This window comes from Vanessa atalanta, chromosome 24 (assembly GCF_905147765.1).
Source record: "Vanessa atalanta chromosome 24, ilVanAtal1.2, whole genome shotgun sequence".
Lineage (NCBI taxonomy): Eukaryota > Metazoa > Arthropoda > Insecta > Lepidoptera > Nymphalidae > Vanessa > Vanessa atalanta.
The window spans coordinates 7,196,075-7,220,279 of record NC_061894.1 but is presented as its reverse complement, the minus strand read 5'-3'; the positions used below and the strand labels follow the sequence as shown (position 1 = coordinate 7,220,279).

General features: G+C 35.2%; 1 protein-coding gene across 2 annotated transcripts; it reads left to right on the top strand.

Annotated features, from left to right (window-relative positions):
* LOC125073384 (myrosinase 1-like) lies at positions 1–19,998 on the top strand. 2 transcript variants are annotated; one of them, XM_047684192.1, is made up of 10 exons: positions 1–119; positions 6,641–6,788; positions 7,144–7,310; positions 10,426–10,686; positions 11,341–11,429; positions 12,187–12,334; positions 14,595–14,758; positions 15,433–15,585; positions 18,408–18,499; positions 19,239–19,998. In XM_047684192.1, the coding sequence occupies exons 1-10, from the start codon at positions 44–46 to the stop codon at positions 19,480–19,482; spliced, it is 1,542 nt and encodes a 513-aa protein (XP_047540148.1). In that variant the 5' UTR covers positions 1–43; the 3' UTR covers positions 19,483–19,998. The 2 variants fall into 2 exon arrangements, with proteins under 2 accessions (XP_047540148.1, XP_047540150.1); XM_047684194.1 differs by lacking the exon at positions 15,433–15,585.
* The last annotated feature ends 4,207 nt before the right edge of the window (positions 19,999–24,205 follow it).

Genomic DNA, 24,205 nt, shown 5'->3' with positions numbered 1-24,205 from the left:
TTTTAGTTTCAGCGCACTGTGGACCGCTTGTGTTGCATTGGACATGAAGTTCCCTCCTGGTTTCAAATTTGGCGCGGCTACGTCTGCTTATCAGATAGAGGGCGCTTGGAACGCCAGTGGTAAGTAAAGTAACAGCCATTAAATGTACCACTGTATGGGAAATTCCTCTCCTTTATATTTCGAATAAATATAATATACAAATAGTAAAAAGTGATAAAATTATCTATGCCTAAATGTCGTCGTCTTTGTTGTTATGGTATCAAAAATATTGGACAGTAGGTCAGAAGGCTATGTGAGAGTGGGGTCCTAGAGGGGGGAGGGGGTGTTATCTACGAGATAATTTTCACCTAAGAAGAATGGCAGAGAACAGCACGGGAGGGGCCGCAGGTGTGTTATATGAATATGATACACAAAGGGGCCCATACAAAATTTTTCCCGTATTTTTCCTCACCTGTACCCCCTATAATCGGTTCACAAATGGAGTTATGAGTTAACAAACGTAAAAAAAGACTCGTCTTCTCTATTAAAAGTCAGCTCAAAACTTATTTTGAACTACTTTTCACTCGTAGATTCGCCGGCTTGTTAGGGGTCCTAGGTTAGGTATAAAAAGTATCCTCTATCGTTGGAGTTCAAACTTGTCAAAATCGGTTCAGTGATCAAGCCATGAAAGCATGACAGAGTTACTTTTGCATTTATGTCATTAGTATAGTCACTTTTAACGTAAAATATTCATAAATTAAAATAACTAAACTTATTTCGAGATTCCGTCTATATGCAAAAACCGTAATTAAATGATACAGTAGTTCCTTGGATATTTAATTTATTAATCACACACCTGTCCACAATCTGTAGGTAATCAAGTTAGCCACACCAATTAGGAATTAATAGTTATCCACCTTAACATATTTTATATGAAATTCCAGTCTATACTAATATATAAAGCTTAAGAGTCTGTCCGTTTGATTGTTTGTTTAAAAATACAAACCCTAGAGTTAGAGTAAATATTTTGATGATTTGAAACGACTTGCAAAACGTTTTTGCGTTCTGCATCAGATGTTCCCAAACTGCACAGGGTTAGTAACTCTTTTTTGGGGCAATGTATACGTTTTTACAACAGTATCCCAGAAAACGTTCAAAATTATTCAATTATAAAATTCAAAAGAATCGTTAAAGAGCGTCTGTGTGCTAAAGGATATTACAACACTAATGACTTTTTAGTTGACTGCACACCCTGGGAATAAAATGATCGCCTCCAGGCTGTTTCAAATAACTAAAATATAATTTTCATTGTACATGGAAAATGGTTAAAAAAAAATAAAAAAATATATCCCGCTGAGTTTCTTTCGCCGGTTCTTCTCAGGTCCGAGGTGCTAAATTCCGAACCGGTGGTAGATTTTTGACAATCAATAAGCAAGTGTATACACTTCTATATTGAATAAAGTTTTTTACTTTGACTTTGACAGCAATATGGCAGCAGATGGGAAGTAGACACTACAGCCATTAGGCATTGGCGCTGTATGAAAAATATTAAAATTTCTTTACATCGCCAATGCGCCACCAACCTTGAATCGAACTAAGTTGTCATGTGCCTTGTGCCTGTAGTTACACTGGCTCACTCACCTTTCAAACCGGAGCACAACAATACTGTGTACTGTTGTTTGACGGTAGAATATCTATAGGTTAAATGGTTAAGGCGATAAACCCTGATAAACTAAGTTTGTCGCTTTTTGAGGATTGCTTAGAATTTAACATCTCACTACGACCCACACACAGATGTATGTTTACCCACACATTATCGCCCAAATACTCTTATCCGTCAGTGGGAAATTTGCAATGGAGTTAGTTTGAATCTGTAATATATTCTTTATCCAGAGAGTACCTCAATATCAAATTCATTTACAATAAGTTCAGTGGTTTAGTCGTGGTTAGGTAAAGGCAGACCAATGATAATCGTAGTGTATTTTTTTTTTATTTGGGCAAAAGCTATCACGCATGCAGCCATGTATAAATTTAAAAATTTAATATGATATTAGTATATTTGACAAGGTTAATCAGTTGCGTCTTTATATACTTGCTTTTATTAAGGATATAATTCATTTTTCTTCAATAAAGTCAAAGAGTTTTTATTACGTTTCTTAAATTAGCATTTCCTAAATAATCCTCATGGTTAAATAAGCCAACACTGCCAATCCCTTCGAAAGGGTTGAACAAGGGTACTACATAAAATAATTAGCGTTCAGGGGTAAAATAGATTAAAAAAAGACAAGAATTCAAAATACTCAAAACTAACTAATTTATTAACAAACCAAAAATAGTTCTAACTTCGAAAAACAAAACAAATCGAACCCTTTTAACAAATTTCAAGACGCGCCAATATCGACCTTACTGTCCGCGCCCAAAAAGATAAATGAATCGCGGCTTAATTCAGTTTCCCGCGTTTTTTTTTTTTATTTGTTCAAGGCTGTTGTATGGGTAAAGGAATCTCCTAAATATATATAAAATATATATAATGCTATTTTCTACGCGAAGGCAAGTAAACCTACCAAGTTCAAATCAGTTTGATTGCATTTGACATATTTAACAGTAATTATTGCATTTCAGAAAACGTACACAAAATTGTACTGTATCACCCCGTGCTTTAGTGAAAACCGTATGAAAATCGGACATTTGACGGTCAGACGTGACGTGCATTTTTGTGTTCAAATCGCTCCTACAATAATATTCATAGCAAATAATATCAATCGTTGGCTTGTGGAGTATTATGCGATATTTTCAGGCGGTTCTAAAATAAACCGTTTATACAATATAATACAATACATAAGTTTTATTTATTTATACATAATATTATATGTTGAAATGGTAGGAGTTTGACTGAAAGTTAAAATTCGGTCCCATCATTTTTGCTGCTAGCAATCAAAACTTGGCGGTAAAATATATGATGAGTGGGTGGTACAAAGCCCTACCACCAAGTTTAAGCAGTATTCGCTTGAATCAATGAATCAATGAATGAAATTTAAGAAAAGGTAAACTTTGTTTGTTAGATATAAGATCACTACGTTGTCCGTCTGTATGTCCGTCAAGACCCAATATCCCAGGGACGCATATATTAATATGTTATAATTGTAATTATAATCGGTTTTTATAATTTCAATAAAATGATACGACATTCTGTAATCACCGTTGAATATAAACGACCGTAACAAACCTACAACTATAAATTAGAAAACATTACTGTAATTAACCAATAACCATGGATTACGACTTTATAGAAGCAATTAACAAGTATGAACAAGTTTAATTACAGAATCAATAAAGGCTATGATCGATTGATTCTCTTCATAATACCATACATTTTTCTTAACGTCATTTATGGTCGGTTTCAATGGCGGGACGAGTAAGACAATAAAAAGTGACCTGGAATTAAATATGGACCAATGTCATGTAGCTATACTAATATTATAAATGCGAAAGTAACTCTGTCTGTCTGTCTGTCTGATACGCTTTCACGGTTAAGCAATTAAGTAAGCTAAAATTTGGTGTGAAGTAAGGTTGAACCTCTCCTCGTTATGACCACTCCGCCTAATACGTGGGAGACGATTAGTTTTGACATCGTATATATAAATGACAGTTCCAAACTTATAAACAAGTGAAACAAAATAATAAGGAATAGGTAAACACCGCATGCAATAAGGTCATAAATTAAATTGCCAACCAAATACAAAAATAGTAGATATTAATTAACAACAAAATATACCAACGTTAAATTTAATTATAATAAATGTGCAAAATAATAATTAACACCACAATAAATATTATATAACCACCAAATATATACCAGTTTACTCTAAACTTTACTTACGGGTAAAGATATAGTAAATTAATCTGTGTTATTTAATATAAATTCGTGAAAAAATGGCGTTTTATAATGCGACATTCATTACCCATACTGCCATTAGAATGTACTTATGTTACCTGAGCCCATGGACTGACTTTGTAAGGAATGTAAATCGGTGCCGCGCAATGCGTCTGTAATTACACTGGCTCACTGACAAACTAATACAGTCATACCGATTAAAATAAATACTTCCCGAAGCTTAATGAAATACGGGAAATAACAATCATTATATGACTTAGTCGCACTATTTTTATTTATTCAATAATAACTTAAAAATATATTTATACTAATTAATAATACCACTTCTATCTATAATGCATAATAATTATATCTTTAATATTTAAAAATTATATATTGTTATTATATGTTTAAGTAGTTATATTGAATATTATCTTATGTTGTCACAGCCCGTCACAACCACATAGAGTACCATTGAAAGTCAGCGTTGGGTTATTGGAACCCAACTTGGAAGCTGAATGGTACACATTTAGGACTCGTTAACTATCAAAGTTTAGTTCTTAAAAAAAAAAATGCCGCTGAGTTTCTTTCGCCGGTTCTTCTCAGGTCCGAGGTGTTAAATTTGACTATCAATAAGCAAGTGTGAACATTTCTAGTTATAATTAGTTTTATGTTTTTTATTTTTGTAGTTTTTCTTTTTTATTTTTTTTTTAATGGTGTCGTGTCCTAGTAAACCGTTTTTTTGTTTCTTTCTTAATGTGGAGACGTGTTTTTGTAACGCCTTACTGTAAAATCTACTGAACCAATATAATAAATAATAATAATAAATATTGGACAACATCACATACATTACTCTGATCCCAATGTAAGTAGCTAAAGCACTTGTGTTATGGAAATCAGAAGTAACGACGGTACCACAAACACCCAGACCCAAGACGACATAGAAAACTAATGAATTTTTTCTACATCGACTCGGCCGGGAATCGAACCCGGGACCTCGGAGTGGCGTATCCATGAAAACCGGTGTACACACTACTCGACCACGGAGGTCGTAAATATATATACAACTTACACCAGATACGCGTTTCAGAGGTTTTAGTATATCATCTGCTTATATATCTTTTTTCCTGCTCGTATTCCAATCTATTCGGGGGGCTCAGCATATGTTTTCCTTTCATTCTCCTCTCTTATTCGTCATCTGATCGTTCACATCCATCTCTCTCATATCCCTCACACACTCCATCCATGTTTTCTGGTTGTCCTCTTCCCCTCCCCCAACACTCATGCGCGTCACTATTTCAGTGATATGTCTCCTCTCTGCGCCTCAATGGAAGAAGGCTGGAAGATAAACAACCCTAGCGATATACGTAATCCATACGATTTGCTAATAGCTCAGGTATATTGTACATTAATAACAGTTCTTGATTAAAAGGTATGTCTTCATTTATAATACAAGACCATTCCACTTAACTACATATATCCACTTTAATTTTACTTCCAAAGTTCCGATAACACCTTCGTCGATCATCTATATCTAAACACCATTTTTTCGCATGAATATCACTGATTAATATCTCGTCAATTTGATGTCAAATGTGCTTTCATCCTCTTTTGATTGAAGTAGGCTATATATTTTTTCTTTCCGTTGATCGTTCCCACTTTTTATATAATCTGCAGCAAAGGGAACTGTTACCCACAGTTATAATATATTTTTTTAAATTTTATATACATTTTTTTTTATGGCATTGGTTGGCGTACGAGCATATGGGCCACCTGATGGTAAGTGGTCACCATCGCCCATTGACAAAGGCGCTGTAAGGAATATTAACCATTCCTTACATCACCTATGCGCCACCAACCTTGGGAACTAAGATGTTATGTCCCTTGTCCCTGTTATTACACTGGCTCACTCACCCTTCTAACAACAATACAGTGTACTGTTATTTGGCACTAGAATATCTGATGAGTGGGTGGTACCTACCCAGACGGGCTTCCACAAAGCCCTACCACCAAGTATATTTTGGACATATTTATGTACTTCCTCACTTCTGCGCTTGAAGTCTTTCCGGTGTCAGATTAGCCCTCCTATTGCATTATGAGAATGAGGAAATGTAGCGTGCATCTGTGTTTGCGCACACAATTATTTGCTTGCACTATTATACCCTGTTCAAGTTAGCTTGGTCTTTTCTACAGACTGGCTAGTGATGGGAAAAACAAAATTTAACATATATAACAGTCGATGGAACGATGGAATGCGTAATTCGAATTAGAATTCATATTTTTTTTTACCTTATTTTTCTAAAAAGAGTTATACCAGCAAAAGAGACCCCAACCACTAGTCAAAAAAAAACCCAACCAAAAGGAACCGTGTTCGTAACAATAACTTAACAATGATCTTTAATAATGATTTTTAGTTATCGATATTTGTAACAGCTACTGCCTGTTATTCGCGTCCCTACCGTCCGACCGATGTATAATTGTACAAGATTCTGTTATTTTCCGCGTTTCTATTTAAATTTTACTTTGAAGCAATAAAAACTCTTAAAATTTTCGGATAGCGCTCGAATCTTTAGAGAATTTTTTATTATAGGCAATTTTTAAATATTTTTACGATTTTTAAAATCATTAAATTAAGAAAATAATAAGTCCGGCATTGCAAAGTTACGTCGATCAGGAAAAAATTACCTCTGTTAAAAAGATCAAGCTATCTTGTATAGGCATCCTTTTGCATTTGCTAGTGGCATCCAACATCACCATCATATATTAAGCTAACAATTTATTTCGTAGATAAAGGTCGAAACATTTGGGATAGTATGATACATAAAAACCCGAGCATTATCGAAGATGGTACAAGTGGCGACGTGACCTGCGATTCCTACCACCTCTGGAGAGAAGACGTCCAAATTGCTCATGATTTGGGACTCCATTTTTACCGGTAACTAATGAACATATCTATAAGCTGATCTAAAATGATCCAAATACGTGATCCAAATATTGCGGGTTTTTGGAATTTTCAAGTGTTTAATTTGTGTTTATAATTCATCTCACGATCTGAAGGAAAACGTTGTAAGGTAACCTGCATATATTGGAGAAAAAACTGCCATATGAATCAACCAATGCATTTAACTAAATTAAGTAATCATCATTGCAAATCTGATAAGTTGCATACTACGCGAGTTTCTTGACGTTTCTTCTCGCTAGAGGCTGCTTTCCGAAACGGTGATAGACTTCCAAAAATGCTTTATTGAATATATATTTGATTTAATTAAGACCATTATTTGAATTTCCAGATTCTCAATATCGTGGACCAGAATCTTACCCACGGGATTTCCGAACAAAATAAGCAAAGATGGCGTGAGATATTATAACAAACTAATCGATGAACTGTTAAAGAAGGGCATCGAACCTATCGTTACCCTGTACCACTTCGACTTGCCACTGAGCATACAGAATCTCGGTGAGTTACAATCGTATTGAAATCTACACTAATACCTTTTTCTTTTTTTTTCATGTTTGTAGTTATTGAATTGACTGCCAGCATAAGGGACATAAAGATTTTAGAAAAGATTGTTTGTAACCAACTGTCAGCTTATTTAGAATCTAACAATATTCTGCCATCCATGCAGTCAGGGTTTCGAAAACATCACAGTACCACGACTGCTTTATTAGATGTAATAGACAACATTTTATGCGCGCAAGACAAAGGTGAGATTACAATTCTCATTTTATTGGACTTCTCTCGGGCTTTTGATACTATAAATAGATCATTATTTTTAACAAAATTAAAATATTACGGATTCACTACTGATACAATAAAATGGTTTACAAGTTATTTAGCTCATCGGAAACAAATTGTGGAGGTGCTGAACGATAATGGCTCAAGAGCCATTTCTGACTGTTGCCCCGTTAATAGAGGAGTTCCTCAAGGTTCCATACTAGGGCCAATTATCTTCGCACTATATTGTGCCGATATAGTTAACAGCATTAAATATTGCAAATACCACATTTATGCTGATGATATACAGATGTATATATCATTTAAGCCTGCGGCATTTCACTTAGCCATTCTAAAATTAAATGAGGATCTAAATCGTATATCAGAATGGTCAGACTCACATAACCTTATATTAAATCCAACCAAAACTAAATACATTGTTTTAGGGACTAAAAATCAAATTAGCCGAATCGGTCATTTAAATCCACTGATACAGATCAATGGTGAAAAAATTCAACGCGTCACAGAGGCACGGAACTTAGGCTTAATATTTGATGAGAATTTACGATTTGAGAAGCATGTGGTTGATACAGCGCGTAATTGCTTCTATAGGCTTAAAGTCTTATATAAAATAAGAGATGTCCTCAGTGTGGACATGCGAATTAAACTATGCGATTCTTTAGTGCTACCTAAACTTAACTACGCTGATGTTATTATCGGGCCAAGACTACTAGCACGAACAAAGAATATTGTTCAGCGTGTACAAAATGCTTGTATCAGGTACTGCTTTAAAATACCGCCCCGCACTCACGTAACCCCTTTTCTTAATGACGCACGAATGATCAAGATGGAATATCGGAGACAGTTACATCTTGCAGTCTTACTTTTTGGTATTGTTCAACATAAAGCCCCTTTATACCTATACAACAAATTGAGCTGGATGAAAGACACCAATAAACTGTATCCCACAAGAGCGTCATTGTATATGCTAAGTGTGCCACCACATCGAACAGTGAACTTTCGTGGTAGTTTTCGATATGCAGCGACGAAGTGTTGGAATAACTTACCACCTCCCCTTTTGATCTTAAAAACCTTGTACAACTTTCGTATCAAGTACAAGTCATATTTATATAATTTACAACTACAATCGTCATAAATAGTATTTATGTTTTTATTTATTTATTTATTTTATTTTTATTTTTATTGGGTATGTCTAATTTTATTTTATATTATAAAATTATTATTTTATTATTTTAATAGATTGTTTTGCATGTATTTATTATGAATAACATTGTATTAAGTATATGTATTATATTATGAATTGTATTAAGTATGTAACGTATTTATTTATATTATATTATTTGATATAACTATAGTTTAGTTTTGTTTATCACTTTGTCACGGCTCGTCACAGCCACAAAGGGTACCATTGAAAATCAGCGTTGGGCCCTAACCCAACATAAAAGCTGAATGGTACACCTCTTCAGGACACATCACGGTTGCAGACATTATAAGATTAGATTGTGTTTGTGTATGTATATAAATTTGTTGCTTTTTTTTTTTGTTTTTATTTTCTTTTAATATATAGTTCTTTTTTTGTTTTTTTGTCTTTTGTTATCTTATTGTCATTAGTTAATGTTTAATTATTATCTTTTTTTGCTTTTCTTATTCTTTTTGAATTTTGTGTTTGTAATGTGTGTTTGTCCTGAATAAATGTTTTCTTATTCTTATTCTTATTCTTAACATTTTAGCTCCGCTGGTTGTTAGCGCATTGGAGATGCTTAATATTTCTTACCATCAGGTGGAGTATTTGGCCGTCCAAAATAAAAAAAAAAAACTTACATCAATGTAAATATACTATACCATAGATGGGGCAAAAATATTTTAGACAGAATTTACTCCATAGTCAATAGTAGTCTTAGACTAACTGTTACCGGTTGATATTTTTACTAGTTCATTGACACTCCGATACGACTGTATCTTGTTTTATTTTTATTAAATACACTCTTGCAAAATGACGTTTTTAAAAGGTTATTATCGTGAAAGAGTGATTACATAAACTGCCCTCAATATAATTTACTCAAGTAGGCTTTTAAATTGTAATTTTACAGTACTAAACGAAAGGTCTGATATAAATCGGTTCTGAATATAGATTCTACCGACAAGAACCGCCAAGAAACTCAGTAGTTAGTTTTTCAATCTTATTTTATTTTATTTTCATTAGGACAAGCAACAGTAGATACAATATCAAATCCAAAATAAAACATTACATTTCAAAATTATCAAGGCGAAAGTTCTACTACTTACAGGTAGTCTCACCATGCATTATCATATTACACAATGTAATTATTGAAAATATGAATTAAACATAAGCTTAATGATTAAAAATAAGAAATACAATACATTTTTTAAACTATTATTAATAAATAATAATTAATAAGATAAAACATATGATTAGAATTGAGCACAAATGAAATTCATTATTTTTCGATTGAATTGAGGTCGACTATCTTATAAGTATCTTGTCTGAGAGTCAAGAAGTACTCGACCACGGAGGTCGCCAAGAACCGCCAAGAAACTCAGTAGTTACAGTTTTTCAACATTTTAAATACAATTATTTACTTATATAAGTATGTTGTCTGAAAGTCAAGAAGTGTGACCTCCACGCTTTTCGTCATCGTTATATATGCCTTATTTATTAGTCTCTTTAACGAACGATTTCAATTTTTGAATCGGCAAAGTTATAGTATTTTATTAATCAGAATCTTGGAGTTATATTATCTCAATAAAATAAAGCTCATTTATTTCAGTAAATAATAAACAAAAGTTATTTGAGTTTTAAACTGTTTTTTTTTAGGTGGTTGGACTAACCCTTTGATCGTGGACTGGTTCGCGGATTATGCGCGAACAGTATTCTTAATGTACGCGGACAGGGTTAAAACATGGGTCACTATCAACGAACCAATGATCATATGTGACTTTAACTACAATGTCGGCAATCTTGTACCACAGATAACTGAAGAATTCCTCGGTCCATTCATATGTAATAAGAACGTGCTGATGGCCCACGCGAAGGCTTGGAGGATATATGACGAGAATTACAAGGAGAAGTACCAAGGTTACTTTTTTCGTGGCGTATTTTTTTAATTGTAAATACATTACTTGGTGCTGGACTTTGAATAAGCCTATCTGGGTAGGTGCCACCAACTCATATATTCTACCGCCAAGTACCAATACTTAGGATTGTGTTCCGGTTTGAATAATGAGTGAGTCAGTGTAACTCAACAAGGGACATAACATCTCAGTTCCCAAGGTGGGTAGCGCATGGTCTTTGGGCATTGTTGACCTCTTACCATCAGGTGGTCCATTTGATAGTCCGCCTATCTATCTTATAAAAAAAATGAACTTAATATAACAATCAAATACTAATCTTTTATAAATAGATAAATTACAAATTATAAACAATTAAAATTAACCAACAATATTTTGAGTTGAAACCACCATGAAGGGATGACATCTATACTAATATTGTGAAAGCAACTCTGTATGTCTGTATGTCTGTTGCTCTTTTACGGCTAAGGCTTTGAACCGAATTTGATGAAATTTGGATGAACCGAGTTTAAATTATAAGGAAAGACACAGGTTACTTCTTATGCCTGACGAACAACCTGGAACTGGTATAGTGAAAATAATAATTTTAATGCATTTTATTGAACAGTCAGACAAAACACCTACTGTCCTATGGAAGATTTAAATTGTATCGTATTTACAGGTAAAATATCAATAGCCAACAACCCGATATGGTTGGAAGCTCAGACAGAAAAGGATGAAGAACTGTCAGAGAGAGCAAGAGAATTCGGAGTGAGTATGTAATGTCTACAAGTTGAATATTAATGGTAGGGGTAGCTTTGATTGTTTATATGGCTAGACTGTTAAAGCTGAGAACTAGTCGAAAAAAGTTAATGCACTAAGTACACCCACACTTGTAAAGTACTATGACGTTTGCTGAATGTCAAGCGTAGCTGTCACGCACACCAAGATGATAAAGTTGGCTCGTTTTATTACAGTTCTTTTGTGATACCCACTATCTGGACATATAAATGATCTAAGGTTAGTTACGCTCAACGTCTCGGTTTTTCTTATGTAATATAGATATGTGGAGCAAATGGGCCACCACGCAAAGTGGTCACCACCATCCATAGACATTAGCGCTGTAAGAAATATTAACCATTTCATCGCCAAAGCGCCACCAACTTTGGCACCTAAGATGTTATGTCCGTAGTTACATCGGACCATCGACCAATAGAGCCCATTCTTAATGTTAAGAAAAACATACTTAATAATAAAAAAAAAAACTCCTAGCACGACTTATCAAATATTGTCTTAAATTCGTTCAAAATATACCAACAATTAAAATTTTAAATAAAAAAAAAACAAATAAACAATATGGCGCTGCTGTCTGTACTCACGGACGTCAGCTGACGTCACAAACTAACAGATAAAGGATGAGAGCTTTCGTCTTATAATAAAGAGCACTTGCTACAATAACAAAGCGTAACCTAATCTGGTCTAACAGTGTTTTAAACGCCTTCTATACATTATTAATTGTCTATCCAAGGTTGGACGGTATTCAGATCCAATATATTCCAAGGAAGGTGGTTGGCCGCCAACAATTGAGAAAATAATGGCGGAATATAGCAAGAAACAGGGATTCCCGTATTCGAGACTACCGTCATTTACTGACGAAGAAAAGAAATTAGTTCAAGGTATATTTTAAAATATTTAAATAGTTAATTACATTAAAAGCCGAGTCGATCTTGAGGTGAATTTTCATGTGTTTAATTTGTGTTTAGTTCATCTCGTGTTTGGTGAAAGAAAGGCTAAAAATCTACCTTTATAGCAACAGCTTGTAAATTTCCCACTGCTAGAAGTTTTGGAGCATATTTCACCACGCTCCTCCAATGCGGTTTGGTGGATTCACATGTGGCAGAATTTCGTTGAAATTAAATATATGCAGGTTTCCTCACGATTTCTTTCACCGCTGAGAACGAGATGAATTATAAATAGAAATTAAACATGAAAATACAGTGATGCTTGGCTGGGTTTGAACCCGCAATCATCGACCACTGGACCATCTCGGCTCTTATGAATCTACCTTTGCCTACCAACTAATATTCACGCATGTTATCCACAAGTATGTAATTTTTTCATACATTCATTCAATGATGAGTCATTCAATTGTATTAAATGCAATTAATAACAATTAAATTATGTATCCTTTATATTTTAATTAACATTGAAGTATATGTAAATATTAAAAGTCACATGTACTATAACTACGTACGTGTTTGTGTTGTTACAATTTCACGTGTCAGACAAAGGCAATTACGACGTCACGTGTACACAAGTACAGAAAGAGACAGGACGATATCGTTGTTCGGCCACGTTGGCATCTCAAGGGAGACCAGCCAGCTACACAGGACATATTATAGTGCACACACAGGTGCACTCTGTGTTTCTCACTCTCATAATCCGAATGGGACGTCAAATCCGCCCGGACCGGAAAGAGTTCAGGAGCAGGACCGTCTTTACGTACTTTCTAAGGCATAGAGTACGCGCTTTCCGACTCCGGGCCATAACTGGGAATTTTTCGATAGGAACCCGATCAGAATTTATCATTATTTTTAATTTATCATTTTGTTCTTTATTTAATAGTATTTTATTTTTCACAATAATATTTTATAAAAACTATGTAGGTATATACGATTCGAGAAGCTGATTCTACGGCATTTTCGCCAAAATTGTATGTGTGCTTCTTTTTTCTAATTGTCTGTACTTATTTTATATATTTTTGGCGAATATATTCCTTATTATTATAATTTTATATCGTCTCGACCTGGGGTATGAACCCAGGATTTGTGAATCTGCGGCCTTAATAGCCACTAGATCAACGAATCTAATACGGCAAAGGGTTCTTAACTCTAGCGTCCCTATCCCATACGAGCGAAGCCCCTGGCAGACACTAATAAATCATATAAGGTTAATTGAGGTATGAATGATGTATGTGCATATAAAACTACTACACTTCCGGTTGACCTTCCAATAGAAATAAATAAAAATCGCTTTACGTAATAACTATAAAATAATTGCAATAAACAATCAATTATTATAAATTATTTCAAAATTAATTAAAATATAAATAATTCATTGATTTTTAATTGCATTGAATCCAATGGATTTAATTAAAAAAATATTGTTAAATTTGGATAACATGCGTCGTGTTTCAAAGTGTAAAACTTCTAATTTATAATTTGTTGATTAAGGATAAGTGACTGATTCGTTCAAACGATGAACGAATGTAAATCATTCAAAAATGTTCTTATTAATTCGATTCAGTTTTTTTTTTTAAATTGAAATCATTCATACGAAGTTTTTTTTATCTGTGTACATTTATTTACGTAAGAATTATTAACTAAATTCTTAAATACAAATATAAATTAAAAATAGTTACTGTATAAATCTTGACCGCGTGGAATGGCGGCAAGAATGTTAGCGGCATTTCCCCATTGAATCGCAATTCCGATCCTCTGTCACCGAGGAGGCAATAAGGCGAGGTGTTATACTTTTAATGAAGCTTTTTGCACTACTACTCAAAGGTCCAAGTGTTACAACAGCAAATGGGACAAAAAAATAATTTCGAATGAGCCACGAATATTCAGCTATTTACGGAGCGGCTTCGGCTCTTAACATTGTTTCTAGTATATGGGAACGAGCCAGCGTATCAACGCATGCAGCGTCCCACACAAGGCTGCGTCCTTGTTCCTAGGGAGATGATATGACCATTAGTATAGATACACTTGTACTTCTGATTTCACTTGTTTAATTATAAATTGAAAACTTAATGGTCTTACCGGTTTCCTATTTAGAATTTACATTCCGAAGATAATTTTTGAATTACCATTATGCTCCGTAACAAACTTAAATCAATATATGCTTAGTGATTGATAGGCGTCTAGTTTCTTCAAGGTACTTACGACTACTTCAGCCTCAATCACTACACGAGTCGACTAGTGAGATCAGCTCGTGCGGATGAGGACCCCGGTCTTTGGTACATTTCTGGTTCGAGGGAGCTGAACCTGGTATTAGAAAAAGATCCGCAATGGCCTAAAACTGACTTCGTATACATAGTGGTAAGGCTATTTATAATTTTTTCCTAAATTTTCTATCCTAATGCTATGCTTGGTGGTAAGGCTTTATGTATGGATACCACCTATTCATCATATATTCTACCAACAAGCATGTCGGTAGAATATATGATTTTTTTTAAGATATAGGGTGGCGGACGAGCAAATGGGCCACCTGGTGATGTAAGTGGTCACTTTCGCCCATAAACAATGGTGCTGTTAGAAATATCAACAATTCCTTTCATCTGTGTTACATCAGTTACACTGGCCCACTCACCCTTCAAACTGGAACACAACAATACTGAGTACTGCTGTTTAGCGGTAGAATAACTCTAAAGGCTTGCACAAAGCCAGCACCAAGTAAAGAATCAAGAATTAATTGTAATTGTTCGATATTTAATAAAGAAATTCGATTCGATTTGATTTATGAATTTATTGTTTTTTTTTTTATGTGATAGTTAAGCGGACCGGCAAATAGACCATCTGATGTTAAGTGGTCACCACCGCCCATAGACATTGACGCTGATAGAAATATTAACCATCCCTTACAGCGCCAATGCGCCACCAACCTTGGGAACTAAGGTGTTATGTCCCTTGTGCCTGTAGTCACACTGAATATATGATGCGTGCTCACACAAAACCAATATGAAGTAAACACGTGGTACATTTTTATTATTCAGATACAACCGGAAGGTATTCGTCGTCAGATCGCATGGCTCAACAAGAGATATCACAATCTCAGTATACTCATCACTGAGAACGGCTTAGGGACCCGCAGCAGTGATAACTACGACACAGGCCGTATCCACTATATACGGGACCACTTGAAACAGGTATGTAACTGAATCACTAGTATTTATGACAATAGTTTTAAGTTAACGTTTGTGTGTTAAATACGCACGATATATAACATAATATAAATGAACTAGTGACCCTCCCCGGCTTCGCTCGGGTGCAACGCTGTTACTAAATTATAATACTATAGTATGTCTTTATATGTATATAACGTACATAGTTTTTCAGTCATTTTTTAAGCTGTAATATCTTCTTATCTTTTCTAATATCTTATATATATTATATCTTGTTTATTTACATCATAGCTTTAGAAACCTCTAAAATTATTAGTGTTTCTCTACTACATTGTGCCTTTATTATACATATAAACATCTTGAATCGATCTAATCTATTGAAAAAACCACATCAAAATCTGTTCTGTAATTTTAAAGATCTAACATACACAGGGACAGACAGCGGTAAGCGACTTTGTTTTATGCTATGTAATGATTAATTTTTTTGGGATTTCAATAACAATTTTGTTTCTTGACATTTGTCTGTTGTCAAACGTAATTAATTTATTTTATCATGTCTGTTATTTAATACATAATATATTTTAGCATTAACATTAGCAACCTGTTAATTTTCCCACTGCTGGGCTAAAGGCCTCCTCTCCCTTTGAGGAGAAGGTTTGGAGCATATTCCACCACGCTGCTCCAATGCGGGTTGGCGGAATACACATGTGGCAGAATTTCGTTGAAATTAGACACATGCAGGTTTCCTCACGATGTTTTCCTTCACCGCCGAGCACGAGATGAATTATAAACACAAATTAAGCACATGAAAATTCAGTGGTGCCAGTTCGAGTTCAAACCCAGGCAGGGTTTGAACTCGAAATCATCGGTTAAGATGCACGCGTTCTAACCACTGGGCCATCTCGGCTCTTAGATATCGGTAAACAATTTCAACTGAAAAAATAAAATGTGGCCGTCAAGAATTACTCAGAAAAAAAGCAAAATCTTATATATTAATAGCGTAAGACGATTTTTGTCAGAGGGATTATGGGACGATAGCTGCACTTAAATAATCGGTCATAGTCTCCTTTTGAATAGCTCTAGCAGGTATGCAGAAAATAAAGAGGTTTCTTAATTACAATTTACTAACAACAGAGTAACAAATAATTAGAGGGCGGAAAAATGTTACTGGTCGGTTAGAGAGCGGTCCTAAAGATGTTTAAGAAAAGAAAAATTTATTTCAATCATTTTGGCGCCAAATGTAGATGATTGACTTGCAGTTTACAATTAAATAAAATCAAAACAAACCTAACCTAAAAATATTTTTAATAAACGCGAAGTTTCGCGGGCGACCAACTGGCATATTATTATGTTATATGTGATACAAATACCTTATCTATACTAAAATTATAAATGCGAAAGTAGCTCTGTTTGTCTGTCTGACCATCTGTCTTGCTCTTTCGCGGCCAAACAATTGAACCGTATTTAATAAAATTTTCAATTCCAAGGAGCCTTCCTTGTACCTTTTATGTCGCGAGCGAACGTATTTGGTAATAAAATTTCTATTTTTGTTTATCCTTATCATTTATGAAAAACCTCCTCCTATAGCCAAATGTACATTTGACAACGAATTAACACGATATTTATAAACAAACTTTTGAGGGATACACACTTGGTGGTAGGGTTTTAGTCAAATCCGGCTGGATAAGTACCAACCACTCACCATATATTCTACCGCCAAGCAGCAATACTTAGTAGCACTGTGTTCTAGTTTGAAGTGTAGTGTGCCAGTGTAATTACTACAAGGGACATAACACCTTAGGTGTCGAGGTTGGTGGCGCATTGGCGATGTAAGAAATGGTGAATATTTCATATCATAAGAAAATATATAAAAATGAATGCGTATTTTTTATATTATTGAATACTCAGTAATTAACGAGACTCATTTATATTAGCAATAAATTACGATGGAATTTCGACCAATGGGCGACCACTAGTTACATCATAGTCTGTGAGCACCACTCGCGAAACAATATATATATTTTTTTTTATATTTGACAGTGACAAATATTTAAGATAAATTATGGCTTACGTATAATTTCTAATGGGAAATTATTGAATTTTTAAATAAAAAGAAGGTTATAAATTGATTATTGATGAATAGTAATGTTTTTATACTAATATAATAACTGTGACGAATTTGTTTGTTTTCATTTTTATGTTTTAACGCGGCAATCTTCGGAACTTTAAGTTACAGACAAAACTTGTTTTTTTTTTTATTATTAAATATCTGTTTGAAGTTTAAGGCTATTTAAAATGAAACAACGGCTTACGGATGTAAAGTAAAAACGATTAACGCGAGTGAAACTACTGGACAAATTGTACGTACTGAGCGACGGCGAAACGCGTGCGCGCCCGCTCGCAGTCCGGACAGGATCAAACACTGCGAGTATTTATTACGTGCGCGGCGAACTCCGCGTGTGCATTTCGCCATTACTCATGTTGCACTCTTAGGCCTTCTCTTGTTTTGGCAGAGTTTTTTTTATGGTATAGGTAGGCGGGCGACCACCGCCTATTGACTGGTTAAACCGGCAACGGGAACAACAACCTTGGGAACTAAGATGTTACGTCCCTTATGCCAAAGTTCCACCTTTAAGCCAACACAACAAAACTAAGTATTACGGTAGAATATCAGGTATTTACAGAGACTTGCACAAAGCCCTACCAAGTAAACGAGTTGAAGTATTCCAATACACTGCTCCTATGGTGGAAATACATGTGGCATATCTCCATCCGACAGTTGCAGGATTCCGAATTATAAATACAAATTAAGCACATGAAAATTCAACCGTTTTTACTTGTTACAGATTCTTCTAGCTATAAAGGAAGATGGCGCGAATATCGTCGGGTACACTGTATGGTCACTAATGGACAATTTTGAATGGATGTTTGGACAATCGTATGTTTCAAATTTGATATTTAAGTCTCAAATAGATATTAAATCTGCAATAATTTGTTGATAAGTTCATAAGGGTGATGTCGAGATTTAAACCCCGTGTTGTACCTGTAAGCATTCATTTAGCTTCTCTGTATAAACTCATCGTCCCGAAGGTTATAAAGTTAACACTCTCGAGGGGAAAGCAGGGAAAACTATTGGTCTTGTCTGATCTCAAGAAAAGTCCTGTGTTCTGTGCCCGCACTAGATCATTTCTTCTGTGTGGTCTATTCTTCCTTGACCAAACTAAGTCAACAAATTTCATTATATCATTTCTATTAAGATTAAAAGTTGACAAAACTTTTACAAAACACTAACCTCAATATTATATGAGGGATTACTCCTACTTATAATCAGTTGGTTTTTTTTATGATATCGGTAGGCAGACGAGCAAATGGGCCACCTGATGGTTAGTGGTCACCACTGCCCACGGACAATGGCGTTCTAAGAAATATTAACCATTCCTTACATCACCAATGCGTCACCAACCTTGGGAACTAAGATGTTACGTCCCTTGGGCCTGTAGTTACACTGGCTCACTCACCCTTCAAACCGGAACACAACAATACTGAGTACTGCTGCTTGGCGGTAGAATATCTGATGAGTGGGTGGTACCTACCCAGACGGGCTTGCACAAAGCCCTACCACCAAGTTACAGTACAATTCCATTGTTGGTCTATCGTAAATAAAAAATAATTTTCAGAATGAAGTTCGGCCTCTACGACGTTGACTTCTCGCACCCGTTGCGCAGGCGCACGCCGCGCGCCTCCGCTCACTTCTACAGGAACGTCATCAAACATCACTCGCTGGACGTGCCGCATCCGTCGCACCATTGGGACAAATATCGAAAAACGTACAATAACGGAGTAACAATCAAATATTCGAATTGTTTTCTGGTTCTATTGGTTCTCTTAGAACATATTATCTGTAAACTTTTACTAAACTAGTCACAGAATAGTTTTAATCAAGTAAAATCAAACACAGCTATTTTTTAATCTACTTACGAGTATATAGCTATACTATTATAAATATCAAAGTAAATCTGTCTGTTGTTCTGTTACGCTTTAACGGGTGAACCGCTCGTTGAACCTCTAAACCGAATTTGATGAGATTTGATGTTAAGCAAGCTTGAGCCCCGAGCAAGGTCACAGGATACTTTTTATGCCTAACTAACGATCACAACACTTAGTGACTAACAACAAAATGAGATGCGACCCTTTAGAGTTTAGAACATTTTTTTTTTTCATTTCATTGAGATAGTATGATAGTATTTTAGTGATTGTATTAATAATTAGGGGTGATTGAAGTTACTTTGAAAAGTCAATCACGAGATATAATTATCTAAGTTATACGTACGTATATGTATAATCTACTAGCTGAGCCTGCAGCTTTAACCGCGCAAAATTTATAAAACACAAACTTCTAAGCCCCGTTTTACCCCCTTAGGAGTGGGGTATCGTAAAATCCGTTCTTAGGAGATGTCTACACCCTATAAGGAACCTACCTGCCAAATTTCAAGTTCGTAGGTGTTTGTGTATAGTTTACCATCAGGTGGTTCATTTACTCGTCCGCCAAAATATATATTAATGTGATTATTTTTTATTGGTTTTATGTATTAATTTTTTTTATGGCATTGGTTGGTTATATTATCAGTAGAATTAATTCTATTTCAGTAGTTGTTACATTTTACGTTTTTAATTGTCAACATCCGGTTTTGACGAAACAAATTTAAATTTTAAAATATATCAAAACCGGATGTTGCTACAGGAGGAGGGGCTTGTAAACGTTTCATACTAGGTGAAAAAAGATTTATTTTTGTATCAGTTTTGATAGTAAAACATTTCAGGATAAATAAACCATTTATTGAGGAAAGTTTTTGTTTTATTCCAACACGCAATATTGCGACAATTCGATGTCAAATGTTGTTTATGCTTTCGTCCTCTTGTTGTTGGCATACAACTCTACGGAAATACTAACACAGACAAAGCCAGCTAAAGCCATGTCTCGCCTTTTGTCTTTGCTAGAATCTAATTTAGTCTCCCTCATATGTGGGTGTAACCGCGGGCGGAAGCTAGTGCTGTCTAAAATTAAATATATAATTATTATTGGATCTTCTTCGGTACTCGCTATATCTGGATGTATTCATCGTGTTTTTCGTAAGAACGCACGCACGTAACTACTTTATAAATCCTTTTAAATAACTCTCAGGATATAATTCAGAATAAGTCAGTATAAATAACATGGGTGTAGGAAATCGATCGGAGTCGGACTTACCCCCAAGACGCGCAATTAAATATTATGTTCATTCGTTCGCGTACGTTAGAAAATATATTCATATAGATTGATCGCTTTGATAGAATCAGTGATAATCATTATACAAGTTAACGTATGGTCAAGGCAAGGGTTATATTTTCTGATTCAGTGATAAAGATACTATAATGTATAGGGGTCAGATGCATTGCCAAAAAATTCCATTTGTTTTGTATGTACCACCTTGAAGATGCTATGATTATCAAAGCAGCAGGTAACATGAATTGTTAGGGAGACATCAGCATCCTAGCTGGCTCCGAATCATCGGAAACCTACAGCTCACGTTCTCACAGAACGGAACTTGGAACGCCTAGAAGAAACATGCTTTTAGTAGAACTATATGCTTTGTTGGCATGCAGCGGTTCAGCCGCATCTGGTAGGGTACATCGCTTTGCAACTATTGTATAATGTACGCTTGACGCTAGACTGTAGCCGGACTGGAACCGGACACTCACAAGACACACGACTGCAAGTATTCAAGGTATTTCATCAGCAAGAGTAGCAGAGTGTGATAATACCTATTAGCGCAGCGTGTACCTAAATATGAGGTAACGTGGTCTCAGCTTTGTTTTGTCCATGAGTTTTAAATTGTTATAGGTCGCTGCCTTATCAGAAAGTCGGTTGGCAATCGGAACAATTATATAAGGAAAACCCATTTCAATTTGTTTGTATCTTCTGTCTTATGTATTCGAAGATCACCAGTTATTTTTACTAGCATACCTTCTTTAGGCATTACTTGTTTTAACCTACTAGAACAGCATCCGATCTGCATCGTTGTCGCTGTTAAAAGACGCGCTTTTTTCATGCACAAGTCCGTATGTGATTTATACGTATGTTTTACGTATACACTTTTAAACTGGTTTTAACGATGAGTTTTCAGCGTTTCTATTATATACTGGCGAGTTAAGACAATGCATCCAGTACAGCATCAACACGTCGGGAATGAAGTACAAAATTGGTAACGTAAATTCCATCGCAAGTATGATACGATCTAAAGTGAGACTATGTGAACACGTTTTTTACTCCGGGGCCTCTGGTATGGGAGCTCAGGATGAATTGTAAACGATCTATTTTCATATCAATGAAAGTTCGACTGACGTGTCGGAATAATATTTTATTATTAAATTGTTTATTTTATGCATGATTTGATTACCGCGCGAGACGATAACCCGTGGGCGAGGTTTAAGACAGTTCGAGGTTAGGTTAGTCGGTAGCTAGACACTAATCAGTCAACGTTCACGAAGGAACATCATGTACACGCAGAAGTGCCATGACATCTAGAACTCAATATATCGTCCGACGAAGATCAAGGCTGAGAATTGACTTTCCCGGTGGACACCTTTACGATCCGCGGGCCTGCTATACCTGATGGAGCACCTTTCGACCGTGCCGAGTTTATTCGTTTCAAGTCGATCCGAAACCTGGACTTGACTTTTCTTAACGGAACGGTATGCCCCTTCCAATACAGCTTCGATGCAACGAGGGCAGAAGAAGATCGCCTCGCCGTTGACTGAGTATATGTTACCAGCTATTCGCCTAAAAGAATCTAAAGAGTTTTCCAATGCTATCATCATTCAGAAAACTTGGAACTCTATTCCGCGTGTGGAGAAACGATGACACAATTGTTGCTTGAGTCGACTCGTAACGTCAAACATTCCGACTCACCTGCAGATAAATCTGATTAGTGCTTATTAGTGCAGCATGTACATTTCCGTAGATTTAAATAAATAGTTGTGTTTAATATGTTGACTTTCATTTATTCTATCTCTATTAGTTTAGGATGATGCAGAGTTGTGCAGATAAGGTACTGACACCGTTCCCTCTTACGTTGCTTCAAGCTTGAATTTAGTTCTCTCTTATGGTAAAGATACACTTTAGTCTAGCTTGGACGGCACGAGAGGCAAAGACTAGGTAACGTGCTACTAGCCACTGCACAGCACGTGACATCTCTTACAGTTGACTTGCAAGGCGTGCTAATCAAAGTTATATGCACATGGGATGTAAAGCTCCGTTATCACAAATTATGCTTCGCAGCGCGCTTATCATACGTCATGAACAAGGCCTGAGTGTGCACCCGCTTCTGAGTACGTTTACCTCCGACATTTCATCTGCGGAAATTTCGTTGAAAACAATTCTTCGAGAACAATTCACCGAATAATAATTCGGGCATGTCAACAAATTAACTGAGCAAATTTTACGGAGTATTCAATCCGCAAGGATAAACGAACTCTGTTATACAAAGCAGCGAATACCTTATAAATATTTGTATATCTATTAATACAAAGAATATAAATTAATAAATTTCCGCCTTCAGCCGCACCCGGAGTCAACGAACGAAGACGTAGCGGATATCTGACTACATTTTTATATATTTTTTGTATATTTCGTTCTTCAAATTAGTTTGAAGATTTTTTTTTTGTATTTTTTGTTTTTCAAACTTTTTAGGGGTTTTTAATTTTTTTTTCTATTTTGTATTAATAATCATGCAGTATGATAAATGGTAATTAAAATGAGCGAACGGTAAGATCCAAGTATTTTTTCGGTGAATTGTGGAATCGGAGGGAATTTTACAAAGTTTCCAAATGGGGATAAAAGAGGATTCAAAGTGTGTATGAAAATTCATTGATGTCAGTTCTCTTGTTAGAAATATCAAAATTGGTATCTAAGCTTATGTTGATGGGTTTAAGACAGATTTATTATTTCTCGTAAATTCATCACTCAAGAGGGTGAAATTGGGATGTAAGTTTGAATGAATGAAATATAAATAGAAACAGAATGAAATATTTAATCAATCTTTTTGACTTTGGTGATGAGTAAAATACAGTTACAAAAGCGTTTGTGTTTTTAAGTTCATCACCCAAGAGGGTGAAATTGAGGATAATTTTTTGTATCGAAGTTCTTCGGTTATCAATGTTTGGAATACGGCAATCGGTATTTGGGATTTATGAATGAAGATCACTTGTGAAACAGCTTACGAAAATTCAAGAAAAAGGAGGTAAAAATGGGGGATGTTCGTAATTTTTTAAATTAGGAACACGGAAAGCGGTGTTTGGTCTTCTGTTTATAAGTAAAAGACCAACGTCACAGTGTTTCTGACGATCTACAATTTTTTCTTGATATCTTTTATTCCCGCCATCTTCAAACATATGATTTATTAATGTCGCAATGATTTTTAAATATATTTTGGGAGCGTCATAAAAATGAATGAATGATACTTGAATGATACATCAAATAATTAGCGTCATATGACGTTATCTGTATATGATATTTAGAATAAATTTTTAGGCATTCGTTCGTAAACGTCGGTCACAGAGCCCTGTCCCGCCAAACGTGTTTTTATCATCAAGTGTCAGATACATA